The sequence below is a fragment of the Gopherus evgoodei genome, chromosome 5 (genome assembly GCF_007399415.2).
Source record: "Gopherus evgoodei ecotype Sinaloan lineage chromosome 5, rGopEvg1_v1.p, whole genome shotgun sequence".
In the NCBI taxonomy this organism is placed as follows: domain Eukaryota; kingdom Metazoa; phylum Chordata; order Testudines; family Testudinidae; genus Gopherus; species Gopherus evgoodei.
The window spans coordinates 62,558,950-62,583,858 of NC_044326.1; the positions used below are offsets into that span (position 1 = coordinate 62,558,950).

Here is a 24,909-nt window from a genome sequence, read left to right on the forward strand (position 1 = left end):
TTAATACTCAGCTTTTCACATTGCCTGCCACTGCATGTGTCCGTGGCATGAACACATTGCATTTCAGGGTCAGTGAGGCCATGTGAAATGATCAAAGGTGTTGAGAAGGCAAGGAAATAATAGATTTTTTCAGTCACTTTTTTTTCCTCTTTCAAACTACAATTGTGTGAAAAGAGCAGTTTTCTTCTTAAGATAGAAAAAAGGGGGTGTGTTACATACAAAATACTGGATCTGACTCTCCACTCTGTTCCATTGGTTTTATGCTAGTGCAACCCCGGTGTTTTCAGTGGAGTGGCACCACTGTAAAACTAGTGTAATGGAGCAGAGAATCAGGCCCTCTTGGTGCCTTACACCAATTCAAACTGATATATGACAAAACAAAGGCCTGATCCTGCAAGGTCTGAGCACCTTCATTTCCCACTGAAGTCAATGGGAGTGAGGTACTTGGCTTCTCACAGGATCAGGCTTTAACAGAATCTCCAATCCGTAATATAAAATCACTCCCAAACAGGCCAAACAAACATGCCGTGTGCCTTGAAATGATTAGTCACAGTTCATAGTGTATTGAAAACCTAGACCAGGTGGTTTGTTGTTGATTATCCCTTGATTTTATTTTACCTTTCTTAGATACCATGGTTTCTCCTTTAGTTCTACTTATTTGCTTCTAAATTAAATTCTGTTATCATTGGGCATACGGTCTGCTTCTTCTAAACAAAATGATGGAAAGGGAACATTTATGTGAAAAACAAAATAGCTAGTTTTTGGTTCTCTGAAGATGTGCTCCATGATCCTCTCATTGGGACAGGCTGGCACCACACTAGAAAGAGAGACATGACTGTGGCCAGAAAATTAATGTGGGCTATGGACTCAGAGATATTTATATTCCATTCCACTAGGTTTTTATACTGTGTCCATCACCAGGATAATATTGCTGCTTCACTATAATTAGCTTTGAGAAATGAACCACAATGAGTCATATGTGCAAAGGTTTCAATTTGATTTTTGTAAAGCAAGTTTTCGTTAATGTTGAAACATCTTGCCACTAGATGGCGGAGTACCCTTTGTTTGGAAGCCATCAGTCTTGCAAATGTTTGGCTGGATTCAGCCTTCCTTATCTATGCTCAATCAGGCAAAATTCCCACTGATTTGCTTGAGTGAAGAGAGGGTAAAGAGTACTGTCAGAAAGTATATAGCTCTTCAACAGTGCTAACATGTATTTTTACCTTAAATATTCCCTAGCACAATAGATATCTTAACTAAATTCAGCTTATAAAAGGACGAGAGATAGAGTTTGACAAAGATAATAAAGTTTAAACAGAAGAAAAGCTGGATCCATTTTGACTGCAACTAAATCACAACTCAGTGGCTGCGATTTCTTCAGAGAATCATTGCTCTGGTGCACAACCCACACACAAACTACACCAAATCCTGAAATACTTGATCAGGCCTTCAGATAAAGAGGAGAGAAAAGTTTTGAATACTGGGCTAAGTGAAGACTTCTGAATTTGACCCAGGATACTTTATACTGGCAATTTCTGCTCAGTCTAAAGACCCTGTTAGCATCTCAAAAGAGGCAATGGGTCTGATTCTCAATTTGGTTACATCAGTTTCACCTGACTGTACCTCCACTGATTTCAGTACTGTAGCACTGGTGTAAAACTGATATAATCATGTGGAGAATCAGGCCCCAAGACCTGATCTATGTTGGGGTTATTATGGAGTCTTAAGGCTGTTAAGGAGTAGGAAGGATTCTTCACTGCCTTGTGACTTATGTACAGCTGTGCAAAGTGGATGTAAAACATCTCCATTGTAAATTGGTAGCATTACAAGTCCACTGTGACTGACTCTGACCAGGTGTAAATGGCTGCGCTGTGATTTTGTAGGCATCATATTTTTAATTGTTGAAACTGTAACTGAATGGGAATCAAGGGTGAAATGCAGACAAAATTGAAATCTCTGGGAATTTTGCCAGTGACTTTAGTGAGACCAGGATTTTACCTCTAGGTAGACAACCTTAACTAGAAATTTCCAAACTTCTGTACTTGTATGTTTTTGGAAGTCTAATGTTTAGGTACCAAAGAGTTGGCTCCCTTAAAAAGCATGCGTAAAAATTAATAAAGATTTTGTCTGGGCATGTAACATTCCAAATACAGCTGTTAAAAAAACAGGAGAAAGCTTTCAACATTTTGAAGTATCTATTTTGCAGGGTTTAAAATGGGCCCATTTCCCATTTTTTTTACTAAACTTTGTGGCATTTTAACCATTTTTAAACAATATTTAATGAAACTTTCTAACAAAATCATGGTCAACATGTTCAAGTTACCAAAATCAGGGGATTTTTCTTTTTACTGAAAATTGGGTGTCTGGTAAATGAAAAATGTTGATAATTTAAATTATTTTGATTTTTTTTAAAGTGTGGTAGAAAAAAACTGTAAAAAAACAATTCAATAACTTCAACTCTTTTTGAAAATGTTTTGTTTGAGAAGAGAGGCTATTTTTTGACAAATTTTTCATGCAAAAAGTTTTGCCCTGCTCTGATTGTCAGTGAGCGTGTGACTGTTTTGCTCTGTCCCTCCCTGTATTCTCTCCACAAGCTGAAGTTGCCCAAGCTTTCTGCTGAGGCACTTCTCCATGAGCATTCTGAATACACAAAATTTTGAAAGACGAAAACATAGTGCTGGAAATTTTTTTTTGAGGCCTCAACACTTTGCAAAGTCGTTTTCTGAGGACTTGAAAAAATCAACTGAACATAATTAGCTAAAAAATTGAACTAAATTTTATAAAACATGTAAGCAATTTTGCTCCATCACATTATTCATTCTTTTTTTAATGTTGGTCTGTACTAAATTATACAGGGGCAAATCCTGTTATAATGAGTGAGGGGGAAAGCTAGATAGCATTGCATGGTGAGTTGCACTGTAAAACATTTATGGTGCCAGGGAGTTCCTTCTATTGCATGTTACAGTATCACCCATGGCACAATTTGTGCAATGCTGTTTGCTGCTCTTTTCTTCAGGAGCACCCTTCTCATAGTAATTGCTACCAGCTTGATCTTGTTAGGGATGGCAGCATACACACTTTTTGGATCATGACTGGGGCCTTTAGGCATCACTATTGTGTCAATAATGTGACAAAGTTCCTCCTCTACCTTGGTGGGTCCTGCGCTTATTGGCAGATTTGCTCACCTCAGTGATCTTCCCTACAGTCTGGGTCAACTCCTCCTGTGTCTGATCAGGAGTTCGGAGGTTTGGGGGGAACCCGGGCCCGCCCTCTACTCCGGGTTCCAGCCCAGGGCCCTGTGGATTGCAGCTGTCTATAGTGCCTCCTGTAACAGCTGCATGACAGCTACAACTCCCTGGACTACTTCCCTATGGCCTCCTCCAAACACCTTCTTTATCCTCACCACAGGACCATCCTCCTGGTGTCTGACAATGCTTGTACTCCTTAGTTCTCCAGCAGCACGCCCTCTCCCTGTCAGTTCCTTGTGCCTCTTGCTCCCAGGGGCTCCTCACACGCACTTCCTCTCCTCTAGCTCCTCCCCATCTGACTGGAGTGAGCTCCTTTTTAAACCCAGGTGCCCTGATTAGCCTGCCTTGATTGGCTGCAGGTGATCTAATCAGCCTGTCTGCTTTAATTGGTTCTAGCAGGTTCCTAATTACTCTAGTGCAGCCCCTGCTCTTGTCACTCAGGGAACAGAAAACCACTCATCCAGTGACCAGTATATTTGCCCTCTACCAGACTCCTGTATCCCACTGGTCTGGGTCTGTCACAGTAATTAATAATAATTTTGTCCCAGCCCTGCCCGTGTTCCTGGAAACATACACCCTTTGTAGGAATGGCACACATCTGTTCTCATTGGCAGGATGTATCCACTAGCACAGTCGATTGTGCCAGGGTGAAATTTGCTCAGGCTGCCTGCACCGCATGCACTTTGGATATTGGGCTGTTTTTTTGCTTGTTGCCATATTTTCTGCCTTGTACACCTGCAAGCTTTAGTCCATATTATATCATACTCCTGCCTCTCATGAGCATAAATAAAGTCAGGCAAATTATTTAATTTTTTCAGTCCTTTTCCAGAGAAAACACTTTTCACAGGGCAAAATACTTTCCTTTGCCTGCTCTTTTATGTGGCTCCTCGGCTTTGCTATCTGTGAGCACACCCCTTGTTTCCTAATTACCTGTTTATCCCATAACTACAATATATTCCTAGGTCTAACTGTTAAAACCCCACCCAAACCCTCTGCTATTGCTTCTTCAGGTTAGTGGAAATGGTCCCTACTGCAAGCTTCGGCTGGCAAACTCGGAAATTGTTCCTTAAGGGGATTCCACTGTCAACAAGTATTTCTCATACCTTTTGAGAACATGCTTTCCTGCCTCGCTTTTTGCCCTGGGGACTATTGTGGGGTGCATTTCCACCCATGGCACTCTTGGTGGGGGCCAGTTCAGCTCTCAGGGCCTCAAGTCTACTCTAAATCATGCTGATTAGTAACTGCCCCCAACTGGCCTTTCTGCCCGCTGGGGATCTCTGGGCCACAGCAGTGGTCCAGCTACTCACCTTCCCCTGGCTGCATCCCAGACACTCCCCCTATGCAGGGCCTGTGAAGGAGGATGACAAAGTCATTTCTGCCAGTTCTACACTGCCCAGGGATTCCTCTGCTCTGAGCAAATCCCCTACTGGCCTATTAAGCTGGCTTTCCACTTGCTTTGTGCTGCTGGAGCAGCTCCAAAGAGATGGAATGGGGGCTCAAGATCTGGTCCAGTACTTTCAGTAACTAATGTGTGATTCCCATTAGTAAGTTTTGTGCTGTTATTGTTATTAGAGGCTGCTTTGAACTATAAAGGACTTTGTAAAGCTTCCTGGTGCTCTTGAGAGGGCACTGCATAAGTTTTTTGTGTGTATGAGTGTGTTTGCCCTTTTTTCTGTTTGTGAATTACTCACAAATTGAATGATTTAAAAAAAATTGATATGTTCATTATTCCAAATTATTCTGTGAATGGTTTTATGTGAACATATCTGGAGGTCAGACTAGACCGCCGTGAGGGTACCTTCTGGCCTTATACTGATAACTTTCAGCCTATCAATGAGCCTGCAAACTGTTGATTGTGACTGTACATTTAGAGTACTCACTGTGTGATTAGTCTCCTGGTATCGTTCATGCTCCTTTGGTTGAATAACTGAAACTTTGATACGCAGAAGAAGGGCTTGAACAAGACACTCTGGGTATTCACCTGTGAGTGAATACATAGTTGCCAAGTAGTCACAAGATTTTTATTCTCTGCAAATATTTGGTGAGCAAACGTGTCTGAATATCTGTGTGAGGGAAAAAGGTGATAGAAACATCAGTGAAGCAAGTGTTTTAATTTGAAGTTTTTCTTTCTTATTAAAATAAAAATCAGATGAGGAGTCCCAGAAATCTTTACCAGGAATGTTTAAAAGTCCTCTCGCAAAGTTACTAATGGTTTTTGCAGAGAACTATGAGCCTCTAGAGATTTGTGTTTGAAACTGAGACAGGGACACAACAGAAACAAATCTGATGGTCTTTTGTTTAGCCTCAAAATACAATAGTCTCTGTGAGCCTCATCACCTCCCCCAGCCCAACACTATTGTATACTAAGCTAAATGTTTATATTCCTTCCAATGGGGATACAAAGGGACTCTAAATCCTGCTGTCTTCATCCCTTTCTTTTCACCCTGCTTCACAGGAATGCATTTTTCATTGCTTTCGTTACTATTAATTAGTAAAAATGACAAGACACTTGCACTATAGTGAACAGTTCAAATATAATTTCAATCTGATCACAGCATTTCTGTGCTGCTCTACTTCTGTTACAGTAGCAAGGGAGACTCTGAATTCAAGTTCACATGCCAGTTTGTTCACTCCCTTCTATTCTGTTTAGATCCCCCAGGACTGACTATAATCCTCCCTGAAACAGAAACAAAACAAACCTGATTCTAATTTAGGATTAGATTCTGGCTGCATCGTATGAATCTGTGTGGGTGTACAAGGTGACTCTCTCACCCACCTTGCACATGCAAAATTATCTAGATTATTGGTGCTTGCAGTCACTGAGCACAAGGGATTATGTTTGTGCAACACAGTGAAGTTTTATATGTATGCAAGTTCATTTGTTTTTTTAAAATAGATGGTAGTGTTTCTAGAAATATTTTATTTTTTAAGCTTGTGCGCTATGGCTAGTCCTAAAATCAGTCCATATCAAGCACTGTGGAGCAGCTGAAAGATCTAAGCTACACTCATACCAAAAATGGAGGACTAATGGGAGCAAGAGCTACTGCTCATCCCAGAGAGGGCTTGACTTGATCATCCTTCACACTAGCTAACAGCTGGAGGCTTGACATTTAGGGGAGTGCATGCTACCACCTTTTAAATGATGCTGTAATACTGCTTTGGAGCCTGCTTCCCTTACCCTGATTGAAAGTTTGTGTGCCTTTGTCTCATGTAGGCAGAAAGCCTCCAGTGGCTGGTGCTTGGGCATTGTCCCTCTGTACCACCCATCCACACACACACACACCTGCATCCCCAGCCAGTGCCACTACATCCTGCTTTCTTCCATCTGCTACTGCTCATATGCTGCATCTCCAGACATTCCCCTCTTGCAACTCACCACTGACTCTCAAAGCCCCAGCAGAACCCTTGGTCTCTGAACTGAGTCACAGGCCAATCACACTAAAATTTAGGATATGTCTACCCAGCTTCTAGAAGGTATAATTCTTCTTCGAGTGCTTGCTCATGTCCATTCCATATTAGGCGTGTGTGCTTGCCACATTCACCCGTGCCAGAAGTTTTTCACTAAGTTATATGCATAGGGGACTGGCTGTGGCGCCCCCTGGAGCGGCGCACACATGCTGCAATATAACAGGCACCACTGGCTCCCCCCACCGTCTGTTCCTTCTTGCCATCAGTGACGGTGCTGAATGGCTGTTGCTTTGGGTAGCTTTTCTAGCTTCGTTCAGTGTGTCTCACAAACGTTTTTTCCTGTAAAATAGCTGTAAGTCATTAGGTTACCCTTAGTGTTAGTTCTAGGTAGTTGGTCCCGCACAGGACTCAGCCTAGGGACAGACATGCCCCGGTCCCCAGGCTTTAAGCCATGCAATCGTTATAAGTGGCCTATGCCCATTAGCGACCCACACATTAGTTGTTTATGGTGTCTTGTTGAAGGACATATAAGTGACAAGTGTCGCATCTATAAATCATTCAAACCCCAAGCAAAAAAGGAGAGAGACATCCATCTCAGGGCACTCCTGATGGAGTCAGCACTGACCCCAGCACTGGAGCAGATGTCTGACTTGATTCCGAGCACCACAGCATCGGTTCAGAGTGTTCCGCCGGTGCTATCTACGAGCCATCACCGATCTCCCTCCCCAGCCTGGCCAAGAAGCCCAAGAGGACGGTGAGGGGAAGATTTCTCATTTCCCATAAGGGAAAGAAGAGGGCCGGAGGAGAGCCAAGACCCGTGCTGGGTGGCTCAATGCCTCTGTCAGGAAGTCGGGCCCCAGCTCAAGGCAAGGGGTCTTCCCTCCCATACTATGCCTGCCACACTGGACAGTAACGAAGGCCTCCATCAGCTAGAAGTCCTGTCTACACCCGAGGCCCTGCAGGCAGCGTAGGAGATCCTGACATTACCAGTGCTGCCCACACTGGCTCCAGCAGTACCCAGTCCAAGGGTAAACCCACCTTGGGACCATTCCGTATGTCCCTGCCTCAGCGGCACTGCTCCCCATCACGGGGAAAGTCCCTCCAGCGCTCGCCCACACAAAGCTGTCATGTCTTGAAAGTAGGAAGAAAGACTCAGAGAAGCCCTCTTCGGTCTCCAGACCCTGGGCACCAACCAGGGGATTCGAGGTGCAGCTTGCTGGTAACCTGGCACAGACCTGCAGCGGCACGTGTCCCCCAGCATGAGTGTTGAGACCGACCTTTCGTGTCTCCGGTGCCTCAGCATCGATCACGCAACCGAACAGTTGAATGGAGCCACTGGTCACCCGCCTGCCGGCATCTGTTGCCGAGACATGAATCCCCATAGTCGGTGAGATCCTCCTGACAACCAGCCCATTCCAGCTCCCAGTCCCGCTCTGTGTCCTGGTGCTGATAAAACAGCATGAGGCATAGATCACTGGTTTACTGATGCTGATCTATCGAACGCTGAAGATCCCCGAGGGCCCACGTGAGGGACTCATCTCAGACAGGTCAATATCAAGACACAGTGGCCAACACCACATGGAGAAGGGCCTCCAGTCCGGCTGGTCATGGTCACCCTGCAGCAACCACTCCACTTATGACTCTGGCACTGAACAGGAGTCCTTGTCGGTGGGACAAGCCCCGGCACTGACAGTACCATCAAGATCATCAACACTGCAACTGACCCCATGGACCCCTGGCCAATGGCTGGTGGCGTGGTACCCCTGGAACCTGTGGAGGTTTACCCAGCCTTCACAGGCTCCCCAGTCAGTGTCAGGGGCCTCAGATAGGCCATCAGCTACAGCATCCCACCCTCCTCCAGAGGTGGAGGCCCCACAGGGGATGACCCCCCAGGCTCATGAGGACTGAGGGGAGCAGTCAGCTGGACCACCAGAGGACGTGGGAGATCCCTCAGGACTGGCTTCATCCTCATCATCTCTGGATTAAGTTATTATGAGTCCTTCACCCAGTTCCATCAGATGACGCCAAGGATCATCACGAGCTTTTGAAGAGGGTCGCCTCTAACCTGGGGCTTCAGACAGAAGAAGTTGAGGAGGCATCAGACTCACTGTTTGATGTCCTTTGTTCCATGGCACCCGCCAGGGTGGCTTTACTCCTATGTGAGGTGGTATCAAAAATTATTAATATCCTATGGCAAACCCCCTCCTCACTGCCACCCATTTTTAAAATGGCTGAGTGCAAATATTTTGTGCCAGCTAAAGGCCATGAGTGTCTCTATACTCACCCAGCCCCAAATGCCCTCGTAGTTTAGGCCATTAACCAGAGGGAGAGGCAGGGTCAACCCGGGACTATGCCCAAGAATGAAGACTCAAAGTGACTGGATCCGTATGGGTGAAAAATTTATTCGTCTTGCAGCCCTCAGTTGAAAGTGACCAATCACCAAGCCCTTCTTGGCCGCTGCGACTGCAACATCTGGCAGACCACAGCCAAATTTACGGTCTCGCTGCCTGAAGGGTCCAGGGAGGAGTTCCGTGTGCTCCTCAAAGAGGGCACAGCAGCAGGAAGAGCAGTACTCCAAGCAGCTTTGGACATGGCAGACTCCGCGGCTCAGACCATGGCCTCAGCCATTTTCATGCAGAGGGCATCCTGGCTGCTTCTTTTGGGTCTATTGACTGAGGCTCAGCAGTGGAGACAGGATTTCCCCTTCGGTGACCACGCCCTGTTTGCAGAGCAGACAGCCAGTATACTGCATGGACTGAATGACTCCTGCACTATCTGAAAACTCTAGAGCTGTACATCCCTGGTCCAGCCCGTAAGCGGTTCAAATTGCAGCCATCTCAGGATCAAGGGAGCCAACCTGGGCAGCAGCCTCCCCATAAGAAGAGTAGGGGCTACAAGCGCCACACGAGCCACTCAACTCCACCCTCTGCCAAATCAGGCTCGACCTGCAATAAGCAGGGGGGCAAGCGAGTGTTTTGAGGGTGTGCTTGAGGGCAACCTACCAGACTGTACCCCAGATCCGATTTTCCCGCTGTTTTCCAACTGCCTTTCTTTTTTCCTCCCCGCATGGGCCACTATAACTTTGGACCACTGGGTCCTCAATACTGTGGATATACATAACCTGACCTCCTTCCCCACTGTTGGAGTTTCTGGCAAGAAGGAACCTGGGGGTGGGAGGGAGCCGGCATCACCTCTTATACCGCGGCATGTGCACACTGCTCCAGGGGGTGCCAGAGCCGGTCCCCTACGGATACTACTGAGGGAAAAACTTCCTGCACTGGTGCATGTGGTGAGCACACACACTTAATATGAAATGGACCTGAGCAAAACATCTCGAAGAACCCCAGTTATGGAAAAGATAACTGTCTTTTCCCAGTGTGAGTAGACAGATTCACACTAGCTCTGCTTGCTAGTGTCTAAAAGTAGCAGTGTGTTGGAGGCTTGGGATAGCTTCCTGAGTGTATACCCAGGGCATCAGCTGAGATTGGACTTGAGTGGCTAGCTCAAGCCATTGCCATGCTGCTGTTTTTAGCACGCAAGCTTGAGCAACACTAGCACATGTATGCCTATCCATGCTGGGAATCGCTGTCCCATCTGCTGTGTAGATGTACTCTTGGTTTCCTTCCTATGTTAACCGTCTCACTGCCTAGAATCTGTAGGTGAATGTTTGAGACACAGACGAAAGGCAATGAACATTTATGATGTAATAGAAAATAGCATAAGTTGATTTCCAGCTAATGGCTTTTTCAATATGTAAAATATTAGTTATTATAATTCCTATGGCCCAATTCATCTCCTTTTAAAATCAAGGGAATTATTCCCATTGACTTTAGTAGCAGTTATGGGACTGAAAGGGGTAGTTGTAAATTGTTGGATGCCAAGTAATTCTGTTTTAAAAATTACAAAGAGTATTTAGTGTTGAGAAAGAAGAAACCAGAGGCCAGCTCTTATGGATTGTTTCTCTTACTGCCAACTTGGCGGTTTGACTGCCACTATCTAGTCACATGGGTTCTTTTACATCCATTAGGGGACACCATTATCAAAAGCAACAAAATAAGAACAATTCTTAACCAGGGTTATTTTATTATTAAGAAAGGAAAAGAAAATATTAAAACAACACAAATAGCACAAACACAAATGATAAACTGGTTACATCCATTACACTGTCTTCTATATATCACTGTGGAGAGCTTTTAGCAGAAATTATACCTCAGAGAGCGTGCTTTCCCAGGGCTGGTAAGTTCAGACCCAACTATATTGTTTCCCAAAATTATTGGTCTTTTAAATTGCAACTATTTTTATATATTTCAACAAAATAATTACAAGAGTTTTTAATCCAGTCCCTTGGCAGTGTTTTAGTTAACTACCTCTCCCAAATCCATGTTGCTGTCTTGGGGAAGTTTCCTTGGGTTTTTTTTTTTTCTTGAGACTTCTGTTTTTCTTCTTTTTTTATCTGTCTGTGGCAGCTTGCTTGTAGAAATGGTTAGGATGAGTTGTGAAGTGATTGCTGTCTGAGCAGACTTAGCAGAGTAGCAGGAGGTGCGATGTGGGGTGCTCACCTTATTTTTATTAAATTATAGAGAATTACACCTCCTTCATGCTTGTTTAGATTCAAATTGATTGTTGTCACTCTTTCATTGGCTCCCTGCCTTTGGGGTTGGCTTAGGTGACACTTCCAGATCCTGAATATGCAGCCTGTTTAATGAATAGGCAACATTTCTTTCTTTGCCTTTGTTTTTCTTGTGGCAGGAAAGATCCAGAGCGTTAAAACTAACTTTAAAAGTTTTCTTTTTATTCGGTCCATTTTCTGTGATTTTTTTTAAACATCTATGAATGTTTGACAGAAACTGAAATTCTGTTTTTGAAAAGTCAAAACATTCCTGTTTACATGAGTCTTTAATTCTCAAAACAGTCTTTTAAAATTAAACAACTCTTTTGAAAGTCTTTAGCCTAAGTTCTTGATTCTACCTGGCAATTTTAGAAACAAAGATTTTCTTGTCTTCCTGCTTTTAGGAGAGAGGGTTTGTTTGTACAACACCAGTGATTGATTAATTCCCCATTAATATAAATATTCTATACTTAAATAGCTTCTTACGTTTGTAATTAGTCTAGCATCAAATGATGTTGCTATAGTTGTATATAACACACCTTAGTATTTGTATAACAATAATATCAGACAGTTATTAAATGAAGGTTTATATTTAGATACAAAATATTTGCAAATATAAATACTGAAGGAGGTTATGCTGCCTTAAACATTTGAGATACAATAAAGGTTTTCACTCTAGAGTGGAAACATGAGTTGGAAATAACCAATTTATTTTATGTGGGTTTAAACTCAGGTTTTTCTTTGCGAAGGGATTAGAGGGGTTGGTATAGGCCACTTTACCTCTATATTTATTGCTTTGATAACACAACCCTGCATTCCTTTCACAATTAGGCTTCTTCCTAAAAGTGTTTGCTAGGTTTGTCTGCTTGATGGTTGCTTGTCCTTGGAAGACAGAAGCAGAAACCTTATGAAATGTCTCTGAATACCTTTAACATTTTGTAAGCTATTTAGTTAAGCATATGTATCGTTATATTTCCAAGCATCCTGGCTATAACATTCTTGTAGCTATATCTTAGTATTCAATAAAAGTGCAAACAAGTTTGTAATGATTTAAAAGACATTGAGTTATAATAATTTTATTAATGTAATTTTTGCATCAATATTGAGGTCTCTCCTACACATTGTGTTAGGCCTTGAATTCTGTGATGGGGTTGATGTCAGGCTGTGAAGAGCCTATACTGAAGGACTCCACACACCCATGCACAGTGTGAAGCTGTAGCTATGACTGCCTTTTTTTTTTTTTTTTTTAAATATACAGGACCAATTTAATCTGGTTGCAGAAAGGGTTAATGCAGTTTTGGGCTGCAAAGGTATCACCTCACACAGAGCATTGAGTTAAGTCCCTATCTATACAACTAAGTTGTGCACTATTCTAGACGGAGAGTTGGTGACAACCTGAAAGGAGTATGAAAAAGAGCAACAAAATCACCTGATGGCTAGAAGGATTAACTGACAAGGAAAGATTAAAGGAGTTTTGCAACTTCTAAACAGGAGACACAAGAAGTCCTCAAGTATTTCAGTTTGTAAACACTACGGAAGGAGAGGAATTGGTTAATATGGTATGTGGGGGAATAACTAATACCAATGGGATGAAATTTAAAAAGGGAAAGTTTAGGCTATCAGGAAAAACTTCCTGCCAGTGAGATGTTTTAGGTTGCAGAACAAATTAATAAGTGAAGTGTAGTCACTTGAGTCATTTAAAACTAGGCTGCATAAAGCACTATAAAAAGTACTATGAGGAACACAGCTGTATAAGTGGAAAGAGATAGTAAATACACTAACACGTCTTTTTTCGTGGTCAGATTCTTAGGGTTTATCTAAACACAGAAGTTGCATTGGTTCAACTAAAGATGTGATGTTGAACCAGAGCAATTCTATATGGAGACACTTACATCTGTTTAAACCTGACCTATATCAGTTTAGATCATATCAGTTTAGATCATGCCCTCCACAGCCTCTCTGCCAGCTGGAGATTTGTAGAGTGCAGCACACTCCAGCCATGCCCCCTCTCTTTGAATAGATCCTGTCCTCTCTCTTGCGAGACATATATCACCAAACCTGCTTCTGGCTTGTGGATTGGCTGGAGCCTTGCACAGGAATGACTCATCACCATGTGTGGTTTAATTAGGCTCTAATTCAGGGATGATTCATTATTTTATAATTTCCCCTGCACCTCTCTGTTAACAAGTCTCAGATTTTTTTATCAGCTTCCATCTAAATGGGCGTAGCCCTCCGGCTAGCAGATATCTGTTTCTCCAGCCCTGCCCATTGCACTTGCCTTTTAAAATATGCCCCAGAGAATTCAGTGATTCATCTGTTGTGCAGTGCTGTTGTGTGTTAATAAATAGTGGCTGCATTGGAGTGCTGGCTGATGTGATCACTGTGTTTACTGGGTTGTATGCACTGGCTAAATTCGTAAAGCATTCAGGATCTTTTCTGGACAAAAGATACAATATTGTAATTTAGCACAATTTGGTAGATGCAAAATGCCCACTTCAATAAAGGTTCTTTCTGTTTCCACATCAATAGGCATAAAGCATGTAATTTAGTTACAGCATGTTCCCTGAAATCCTTGGATCAGTAATGTTAAATAGGTCTCTGGAATTTAATAAGTAACACAATGTCAGAATACAATGTTGATGTAGAATCACTACACCTATTTCCCATTGCCTGCTTTCTCCAGACATTTCTCTTATATTTCCTTAATTCTCAGATGTAGTCATTAAGGCAGGAGGATAAGGCACATTTCAGAAACCTGCATAGCCCCATCTTCCTCCTCTAGGGTCACACACGCAATACATCATTCCTTCATCAGAAGAAAAACTCTGGACACATCAGTAGGCCAGATGTTCAGGACCAGCTCCTTTGTGTCCAGTCATGTTTGGGGAACTTGGAGGTATTCTAAGTTGCATGCGACAGGAGGAACTCTAGAGACTGGTTTCACAGTTCATCTGAAGACATGGATACAGATCTTTTATGTATGTCCCTGGGTGGTTGTTTATGTGGTCCAGAAATCTTCCAAAGATATTTTTGTGCCAACTCCAGTCATAAGAACATAAGAACAGCCATACTGGATCAGACCAATGGTCCATCTAGCCCAGTATCTTGTCTTCCAACAGTGGCCAGTGTCAGGTGCTTCAGAGGGAATGAACAGAACAGGTAATCATCAAGTCATCCATCCCTCAATATCCCCCAGTCTTTGATGTGGTGCCCAGTATACACTATTCTGATCTCAATTACATTAGCCTAGATTCAGGCTAACTCTACTGGTATCAGGAGTATTATTTTGGATAGTTGGCCTGATTTTTGCAGCTCTTCAACCTGTGTAAACAGTTGTAGCTCAACTGAAGTCAGTTTTCACCATCTGAGGATCTGGCTATGGTTCTATGAATAGCTGCACAGCATCCCTACAGAACAGCTTAGGTTGTACATCGTGTACCGTAGCATCCCCACCCAGTGGTTCAACAGTGTGAGAGAGCCAGCTTTTCAGTGCTTACTTTGTGCCAGGATTTGCAGGACTGAGCCCCAGCACCTCTAGGCTTGCTGCATCAGTTATGACATTAAAAAATTGCTTGAGCCCCAGCACATCTTTCATTACAAATTAAACACTGCCTACAGCCCTGGTTGTCTAGAGAGCTGGAAGGAAATCCTATTGCCACTTCCTGCTGCCAGCAATCCTCTGATTCCACGAGGGAATGGCATTCCAGCAGGGACACAGCAGACGGAGAGTCTGGGCTCAGAACTGGGGGCAGCCTGTCTGCAGGCGACTATGAGCTTGCACCGTGCTGCACTGCATGTGAGAATCAACCAGAGCTGAAAGTGAAGAAGGTGCCCCTGGTTGATGACTGAGGGACTGAAGTTTCAGGGGCTCTTGGATATTTGTTTGCTGACAAAGGGGCTGGGCTGATTTCTGGATGAATCCGTGCCTCCCCAAAGGCTGTCGGAAGTTTCCACACCCCAAGACAAGGGATGGGAGTTTGGCACTAACTGCCATAGAAGAGAACCCCCAACGCAGCAGTACTTTACACTTGTGGAAAGGGAGTGCCAAGTATCATTCCTAGTTTTTTAACTGACCCACAGTCAGTTTGTTCCACTGCTATTAACAAAGTCCAGATGGAGAGATTCTGATCGCCATTTATTTTGAACAGATCATGGATGTTTTGTTGTCCTGCTGCTTAGGTGACTTCAATAATATTATGAATTCTACTTTGCTTTTCCCAAAGCCGTAATGCACTTATATAAAGTAGGATAAGTTCCTATATCAGCTTTACAGGAAAGTTGCTGTTCTTTCTCTCCTTGTGTCTCTATGCTCCCTTTAGTGGGGGACATTCCTGCCTGCCTATCTGTGTCTTATCTTATGTGGCTCTCATTACTGAGGTATCTTAGTGCCCACTAAAATGATAAGAGACACAGCTGATCTATTTCTCTCTCTCCCCCTCCCCATCCAGTCAGCGGGGAGCAGACTTTGTTTATTTTGCATGTTTTGTTCGGAGATTATCCATCTTCTTGAAAATGGCTCATTCTCACCTTTAAATAATATACTAAGTTCTCAGTCCTGCGGGTCAATCTTTGGTCCCCACGGAGTCCTAGTGTGTGGGCACAGCAGCAACCAATGCTTACCTTTGATCACATATCCCAGTGATGTGCACCCACCTAGTGCCCAGCAGGGGAGAGAAGCCGTGACCCCATGCCTGCCGGAGACAGAGAACTCCAGGGTTGCAGGCTGTAGGCACCGGTGTTCTCTGTCCCTGGCAGGCGCAGGGCTGTGGCTTCTCTCTGACTTCTCCAGGGCTGCATGCTGCAGGTGCAGTTCTCTGTCCCCGGCAGGGGTGGGGCTGTGGCTTCGAAGCTGGAGAGATTCTGCAGCACTGCCCCTGCCGGGGACAGAGAACTCTGGGGCTGCAGGTTTCATTCTATATTAAAGTAAGAATAATAAATATGTTTGGCCAGCAGTTCAACAATGTTTTACTTTTTTAAAATAAATAAGATAAAAACTATTTATGATATTTATTTTGTAAAAAAAACCTTAATTTTTCTTACGGGTAGATAAAAAAGAGCAAATTCACATGGTAAGATTAAAGAGTCATTGCCGAATAATTTAATTAATACCTTTTACATGTAAAATTACCCTTTTTATCTTATGGATTCATATATTATATAATATTAAATATGATGTTTTTCATATTATTTAATGTACAAATACAAAATAAGCCTTGAAAATTTGTCAGCGCCCGCCACACTCTTCTGACAACATGAATGTGCTACTGGCCACAAAAAGGTTGGGGACCACTGACATAGCCCAATAATTTATGGCATGGCAGCATTATTTAACTACAACAGTGGATTCCCTGGAAGCTGGTTTATTGGAGCACCCTATCCAGGTTAGGTTTCATTTGGAAAAAAGTTTGAGAGCGTGCTTTGTTTTTTCTCAGATTGACGTTGCATCAACAATACTGAGGTGTAAATGAAACTAAGTGACACTAAAGAAAAACTAAATCTTCTCAGAGCAAGTGCAAGAAGCAACTGACTCTGCCCCTCTCCATGGACTTCCTGACAAATAAACTAGGTCAAATAGGTTGACTTTGTACTGTGCATTTTCTCCTTGCTCCAAATGTTTGTGAGTCAGAGCTCCCTGAAAATAAGCTCTGTGGAGTTTCGAACAAATGATATCTCAGGAAATGAGGGTATGTAAAGTGGCAGAGGATGATGATGGAAATCAAAACAACAAATAAATGCTACTTTTAGTGTATGCTTTCATTGCCTTTGCAAAAGAAAAGTATATCCCCCCAAAAAGTCAGCTGTGTCTTATCAGCTTTGCAAAATGATGAATGAATGCCTTGTTCATTAGTATTGCTTAAGTCATTCCTATTTATGCCAGTATTTCAAGGATTATGTTTTGATTGTTCTTGAGAGATGAAAACACTTTCTTGCTGATGAATAAACACTGCCACTTTTTAAATATTTGTATGCAAAATGTCTTTAAAGCCATTATGAAATGCTTTCCAAAAGCATTAAGAAGCTGTTTTTCGAAAAGCCACTTTTTCTCTACATTTTCTTTCATGCTAAACAGTCCAAATGAAAGGCCTTTCAGAGTTAACTAGTTTAAGCAATACCAGTGTTTTAGTGTAATGAATAACTTTTTATAGAAGACAATTGCACAGAGTTCAATATGCTAGTATTTCTATTTCTGTGTCCCACCAATGCAGGATTCTGTGGCAGAATTTCTTTCTTTGAGAAAGCTGAAGCGATCAAAACCCTGATTAACCTCTGATATTCACGTGGTGCTCTTGATCTTGAGGACCGAAGCAATAACAAAGAATTAATGGCAGCCATATGCTTAGGGTATTGTGGGTAGTGTTGACCCAAATGTGAACTCCGTGAGTGACTGCTGCTAACTGCTGTTTGTTTCAGGTTTGGCGTGGAGATTACTGATGAAGAGTTTGAGCTGCTACTTGACAGAATCCCCCTTGATGAAGATGGAAATGTCAGATACCCCCAGTTCATGGCCATGTTTGATACTCGGTACTCAGCTTATGCATTTTATTTCTCATTTGTTAGTAGATTTTTTTTTGTTTAATCTAAGAGGCTTACATAACATTGCTAAACAGGCTTGGATTTCATAAATGTGCTCCTTTATTTCATTCATTTGTATTTCATATATATAATATGCTGATAACACTTAAGACTAGGTGATACTATCATCACATTTTATTTATAATTTAAATGCTCTTTAAATACTTAAATACTTAATTAGTTATTGTACTATGAAGAATATGTCATTGAGGTAAGTAGTTGCATGTGATATATGTAGTGCTAAGGAATATGATCAACTTGTAGGTACAAACTAATGATTTCTAAAAACAGTCATAGATGCTTTTAATACCTATGTAAGAACACGTTGCATTTGCAGATACTATATGTAGTTTGGAATGCTTTTGAGCGGGGTAGTTGCTTTTATGGAGATTTTTTTTTTCTTTTCAACCTCTGAAGGTCCAGATATGGATCAAGTTTAGGTTAAAAATGACATTTGAGACATACGGTGATATTTTATTGTTGAAAATTAGGGCCTGATCCTGAAAACCATTAATCATGTGAGTAGTACTGTAGAAATTAATGGGATTACTCAAGTGAGGACTACTTGTTGAAGTAAAGTTTTGAAGGAACTAGTCCTTAAATTGGAATAGGAAGTGACCACAACTTGACTCTAAGGATGGGAAAAGCAAGACTTATTTTCAAGTAATTGCATAAAAGGTTAAGATCCAATCCTGCAGTCCTAGTGTACATCAAAATCCTAAATTCTGGATGTGCAAAGTCCGCAGGATTGAGACCCTATTCTGGGCCGATTATTAAAGGTCCCTTTTATATTCAGACAATAAATATATATTTCCCATATCTTTTTTATGAAATGCTGTGTTTGTGGGGGTAAACTTTATAAAGGACAACCTCACTTGCGCATATTACATGTTGGGCATTTGTGCTCACATTTCACAAAAGTTTACATGCATGTTTACACTTGGATGTGCTGTTTAAATAATCTGAAATATGCACGGGCCATTATTAAAATTTGTTCCCACAATATCCACTGAGGCCTTGGGATCTGGAGGTAAAAATTCTAACACTTGCATGCATGTGTATATGTTAGAGCTATTTAAAAGTAATGCCCTAATATTCAAGTTTTAGCAAGTGTTTACATCTGCATACTTCAAGTGCAAATCAGGATACACTCAGTATTGTGAACATACACATGGAGGCCAGATCTAAGGTTTTGGTGAGAATTTATCTTACTATAAAATGCAATTTATACACTGCAGACTTGGCCAACTTTCACATCTCTTTGATCCCACCTCCTCCTCCCTACTTAGAGTAAGTCTGCACCACAGACACTACAGCAGCACACCTATGGTGCTGCAGCTGTGCCACTGTAGTGCCATAGTATGAACGCTTGCTGCAGTGATGAAAGGGGTTTTTCTGTTGCTGTAGTTAATCTACCCCCTCAAGAGTCGGTAGGTCAACAGAAAAATTCTTTAGCATATTGTTTACTCCTGTTGCCAAGACTTCCTCTCCAGTTCCCAGTCATATATATCCTTCAGTCTAGTGTCAGTTCATGCCATTCCACTGAATCTTTTCTCACTACAGTAATTAAAGGTCACTTTTTAATGACATCTAGAGGCCTCGTCTTCATTTTTAATCCTCCTTGTTATCTTTGAGGTCTTTCATACAGTGGACCAACACTTTCCCCTCAAGTCTCCTTTCCAGACTTCTGGAACTCTTGCCTCTCCTGGTTCTGCTCTTTTAATAAATTAATTTTATTTTACTGCTCTATTAGCATTGCCTTCTCACCTTCCTCCCTTCCCTTTTGGTAGCTGTCCCCTAGTGGTCTTTCTTTGATACTTTCTCTTCTTTTACCTCTAGTGTGATGTACTACTCTTGTTTTAGTTTCCACTTGCATGTTCATGACTCTCAAATCTATATCTCTACCCCAGATTTCTCCTGCTCCATCTACGCTTCTATCACCTCTTATATCTTTGGTATTTCCTCAGGGGTATTAAATGTGTCTAAAAAGAGACTTTTATTTCTTTCCCCTATTTCTTTGTCTCTGTTAACAATACCACTCTCTCTTTCTAGCGACTTAAGCTACAACCTAGGGTCATCTTTTACTCTTAACTTTCCTCCACTCTTCACAAGAGCTGTCCAAATAATTGATTTTTTTTTCAGTTTGCTGGCCCTACCAAAAATTTAAAAAATAAATAAACTGATTTTTAAACATTTTGGGTTATATGAAAAGTAAAAAAACCCATTCTTTTCAGGTCAGGTAAAACATTATGTTCAACCTGAAAAGAAACATTTAGGTTTGATATTTTTACATATTTTTAATACAATTGAAATTACTTTCAAAATAAAAATGGGTTCAAATTGAAAAATCAAAACGTTGTTTAAAAATGTCTAAATGAAATGTCTTGATTCAATTAATTTTCAGTATTCCTTTTTCCACCCAAAACAGTGAATTTAATATGAATTCTCAAAATGTTTTGACAAAGATTTTCAGAACAATGTGAATCTGAATTTTTTGGCCAAAAAATAAAATAAAAACAAAAAAAGTTTGATCTGAAAAATTTCACCGAGCTCTGTTCCTCACATCCAGACTCTCACCAAATCCTGTTTCTGATCCCTGTCCATCATCTTCATGATCATGGGGTGAGTTCACACCTATCAATCTCAATAGGGCTTTAACTTAACCTATACAAGTTTTTGCCAGCTTATAACAACCTCAGCTTTGTTCATCATCCTGATGAGACCTAAACTGGCAATAACCCATCCCAAACAGATGTGACAAATGTTTAACTATTTATATATGTGAGTCTATCATGATAATTTCACATCACCAACCTAAAATAATTTTATTCACACCAAAATACCTTTGAGACTTTTCTCTTGCTGGGTTTCCATTCACTTACCAATCAGGCTCAGAGGAGCATCTGTTGTTTCTGTAGAATTTGCTGGCTGAGGCAGACCCTGCCCATTCTTATCTGAGTGATGAATTCATCTCCCTAACAGCTTTTCCAGTCTCAATTTCCATTGCTATATTCTCAGATTCAGTGGGCAGCCAACCTGAAATTCTCTTCCCCTTATGCTGCCTTAGATAATCCTTATGGACAACCTTGGGTATAGTCCTGGGACCCAACTGTATCTTTTACACCACCTCAGTTATTTGGGTCAGTGTTGTGTAGAGTCCCTCCCAAGATTGATCCAGTTTAGGGCTTGTACCCTTTTTTCTTCTAGGATTGTGGAATCAGACTAGGTCCCCCCCAGCCCTTTTAAAAGTTTCCCCACATGGCCTTACATCCTACTGCCTATTCATTTTTCAGGAGCAGATTCTTAGGTTACAGCCCCAAGATTCCTTAGCCAACAGACTCAAAAATTCTTTTTCCAAGGACACTGTGATGAGCTTAATGCCTATGACCTACAAGGCATCTGGGTGGGTAATTAACTAATTTCCTTCTGGCCAGAGGAGGTGGAGCTAGGCCTTATAAGTAGACTGAGGGAGCTCAGTTGGATTGGGAGTGCAGAGGAACAGGTCTCTCTGGTGGGGAGAGATGCCCTGGCTAAAATAGAGTTTAACAGTTAGAAAACAGTGGAAGAATACTACCACAAGAGCAGGCTAGGCTCCTATAGGGGCAGCCCTTAGGTAGGGCCAACCAGAGAACTACATCATAGCCTGAGAGGGGCAGAAGGGGTAGCTTGAAGATTTGGACTTGTACATGTTATCCTTGAAGCGGTTTAGACTTTCATTTGACTTGGCTGGAGGGCCAAGCCATGGAACACCCAGAGGGAGAAGGTGAAGGCTGGGAAAGGCCATTTCAAGGCCAAAGGAGAGCCTCATGGAGGGCACCAGAGACAAGGGGGCACCCATGAGGTAAAGATGGGCTATTATATATGCTATTAGAAGTGGGATTTGAGACCTTCTGAGGAAGGAGGAACACACCAACTACCTGAACGGTGAGGTTCAGAGGGACTGACTCACTTTTGGGGGAAAATGGAGGACTTGTTCCGTATGCCGGCAGCCCAACAGGGGCAGATGCATGTTCTGTTGTTGCACCCACTACAAGGGCAGCAACAACAGTAAGAGGTTCAATAGGAACATCTCCTGCAGTACCTAGAGAAGTGGACCCCAGGAACCCATATAGTTTCAGGAGAAGAGAATTCTGGCAGACCAGTACCAGACCTGGCAAAATTGGGCCCAGGTGATGACCCTGAGGCATTTTGCATACCTTCAAGAGGGTAGAGACTGCAGTAAGGTGGACCAAATCCTCCTGGGCAGTTCAAATGGCCCTGTTCCTCTTGGGAGAAGCTCAGGCAGCCTACCAAGCTTTGTCCAGTAAATGGGCATGGTCCTACAGAATTGTAAAAGAGGCTATTCTGGGCTGACCCCAGAATCATACTGCCACTAGTTAGGACAGATCTTTTCTCAGAGGTGGAGTGTCCCATAGCAGCAGCGCTACATTTATGAGATCTGGTAACATGATGGTTGCAGCCTGACACAAACTCATTAGACAAGAAGGTGAACCTTATAATCCTAGAACAGTTCCTAAGGGTCTTGCCTACCAGAGCCCAAAATTGGGTCCGACTGTTTCTTCCAACTTCTATTGATCAGGCTGAGGGAGAGTGGACGCCTTTATGGAAGCTGATGGTGCTGAACCACCTGAAAGAGGGATTGGATCAAAGGGACCACTCTGAGGAAAGCAAAGTGACAGAGAAGTCTGACATAGCAATGGAGAAAGGGACACACTGAGAGATAAATTCTTAGATAGTTCTGTAACTAGGAGAACGGAGGAGATAGTGGCATCTCAGTTGCTACTGGGTACCTGGGACAGGCACCTGGGAGTTGGTCAGGAGAAACCAATTGTGTGTTTCCGACCTGGTCAACTGGTTCATATAAGAATGGAGTGCAGCTATTTGGACTGCAACTTCAGTCAAGTCTGACTTGGGATGTTCCCTTGGTAGGGATACACTCCAGCCTATCAGGTAACTGCTGTAGTTGGATGGGAAATGAGAGAACTAATTAACTCTGGGTGCAGACAAATGCTAGTTCAGGGGAGTAGACTCTCAATGATGAGAAGAGATCAGCATTTGCTGGTGTACGTTTTGGGTGTACATGGAGAGACATGAGTCTATTCAACGGCGAAGATAGAAATAGAACAAAAAGGATGGACGAGCAAGCTGAGGGTTGGTGTAGTGAGAGACCTTCTCTGGCCCATAACTGTAGGCAGTGGCTGGCCTAATTTCCCAGCCCCATTGTGAGAAAAGATAATGCCTGACCTAGCTGGCCATAAGGCAACCCTTGCCGGGACATTGTGTTCGGCTGGGTGGCCCAGTGGTGAGGAGGAGTGAGGAGTCGATGGGTCAGATGGAACTGGTTGAGAGAGATGAACAGAAGATGTCAAGTTAGCTTACAAGCCCCGGAGACACAGTTACACAAGGCAAACAGGGACGGGAGTGGAAGAAGTGAAAGCCTCACAACAGAAAACAGAAAAGGCAGCAAAAGAAGAGCAAGAATTGGTTTGGGTAAGGCTAGATCTTGCATATGAAAAGAATTGTCAGCAGTAGCTCAAATGGGCACTAGCTGCCCTCTGAGCCATGAAACTGTCTGATAATGGGACTTCTTGACACTGGGGTACTAAAGTCCCAACATAAACAGAAGGTCTTTTGCCCCTCCTGGGCTCAGCTCACAGTTCTTCTTGGGCTTGTCAGGAACTCAACTGCCTCCGGGGTCGGCTGGGCCAAAAAACTTGCAGTAAATGACAGTGCTCCCTGATTGATCAGAAGAGCCAACAGATCATCATTTCAGCCTTGTAGCAACAGCCGCACAATGGCTGCTCAATGCATTCCATACCCCAGCTGTACCAGGCCTGCAGCCTGCCCAGCCTTGCTCGAACACTTGCCTGCTCTGCTCCAGCTCTAATCCCTGCCTGCCTCTGAACTCCTGATTCCTAACTCCTGGCTCTGACTCTTGGCTTATCTCCTGACCACAGCTGTGGCTTTGCCCTTTGGCTCTGTTCTGACTCCTGGCTCTAACCCTGGGCTTGTCTCTTGACCGTTCCTCAGTTTCTGTCTTCTCATTCTACTCTGACCACTAGGCAAGACTTCTGCTCTAATCACTAGATTGCACTGCCTACACCTTCATGTGGGACAGTTTGTGGAGTTCACTAGAAGATAAGAGAGGACTTTGCCTCACGACAGGGAGTTCCCCTCTAGAAAGGCCCCACCTTCTCAGACTTCTCAATGGACTTTATTGTTGCGTTACTGTGCTCCCAAAGGCACTCAGTTATCCTGACAATAGTGGACCTCCCGACCAAGATGGTCCATTTTATTCCCTGGCTCACTGTGCCATCTGCCTGTGAAACCACATAAACCTTCCTGGAGCACAGAATCAGCACATGCATCATTTCAGATCAAGTCCCCAGTTTGGTTCTGGCAAGATTTTTTCTCCCCTCACCTCAACAGCCTATTGCCTGCAGACAATTGGCCACACTGAAAGAGTCAGTCAGATCCTGGAGCAATACCTTTGCTGTTGCCTGAATTTCCATCAGGATGATTGAAACATTTATCTGAGTTTGTGTGCAACAGCTCAAGCCATACTTCAACTGAATGGACTCCATTCTTTGCAAACTTTGGTTTTCACCCCTAATTCCATCTGGAGCTGCTCAAAGGTTCAGCCATACCAGGGGGCCGTGGAACTGGTATGGCATATCCAGCAAATACACCAGGAGCTCAAAGAGCATTTACTTGCCACTAAATAAACACATAAGCACTATGCCGATAGAAAGCAACAAGCCCCCGCCAGCCTTCCTTATATTTGGGGACAAGGTTTGCCTCTCGACTCAAAACCTGAAACCAGACAATATGTGATCCAAGCTTGACCATCAATACCTGGATCCTTTTTGGATCACTGAACAAATAAACCCAACAGCCTACAAGCTTCGATTCCCAGAATTACTCGAGATTCACCCCATCTTTTATGTTTCTCTTCTCAAATCATTTGTTGACAACCATTTTCTCAACTGGATAGATCCACCTCTCCCCCCAGTAATTGCCCACAGGCAAGGGGAATATGTAGTCCATCAGGTCCTCAACTCTTAACGCATT

The 24,909-nt window shown here is 42.9% G+C and overlaps 1 protein-coding gene across 1 annotated transcript in view; it reads left to right on the forward strand.

The window, feature by feature from the left end:
- Nucleotides 1-24,909, forward strand: part of LOC115652582 (EF-hand calcium-binding domain-containing protein 6-like) — a 105,732-nt gene that overhangs the window by 27,779 nt on the left and 53,044 nt on the right. The window contains exon 12 of the mRNA XM_030564820.1: nucleotides 17,677-17,787. Within this exon, the coding sequence (XP_030420680.1) occupies nucleotides 17,677-17,787 (111 nt within the window). The remainder of the gene's footprint in view (nucleotides 1-17,676; nucleotides 17,788-24,909) is intronic.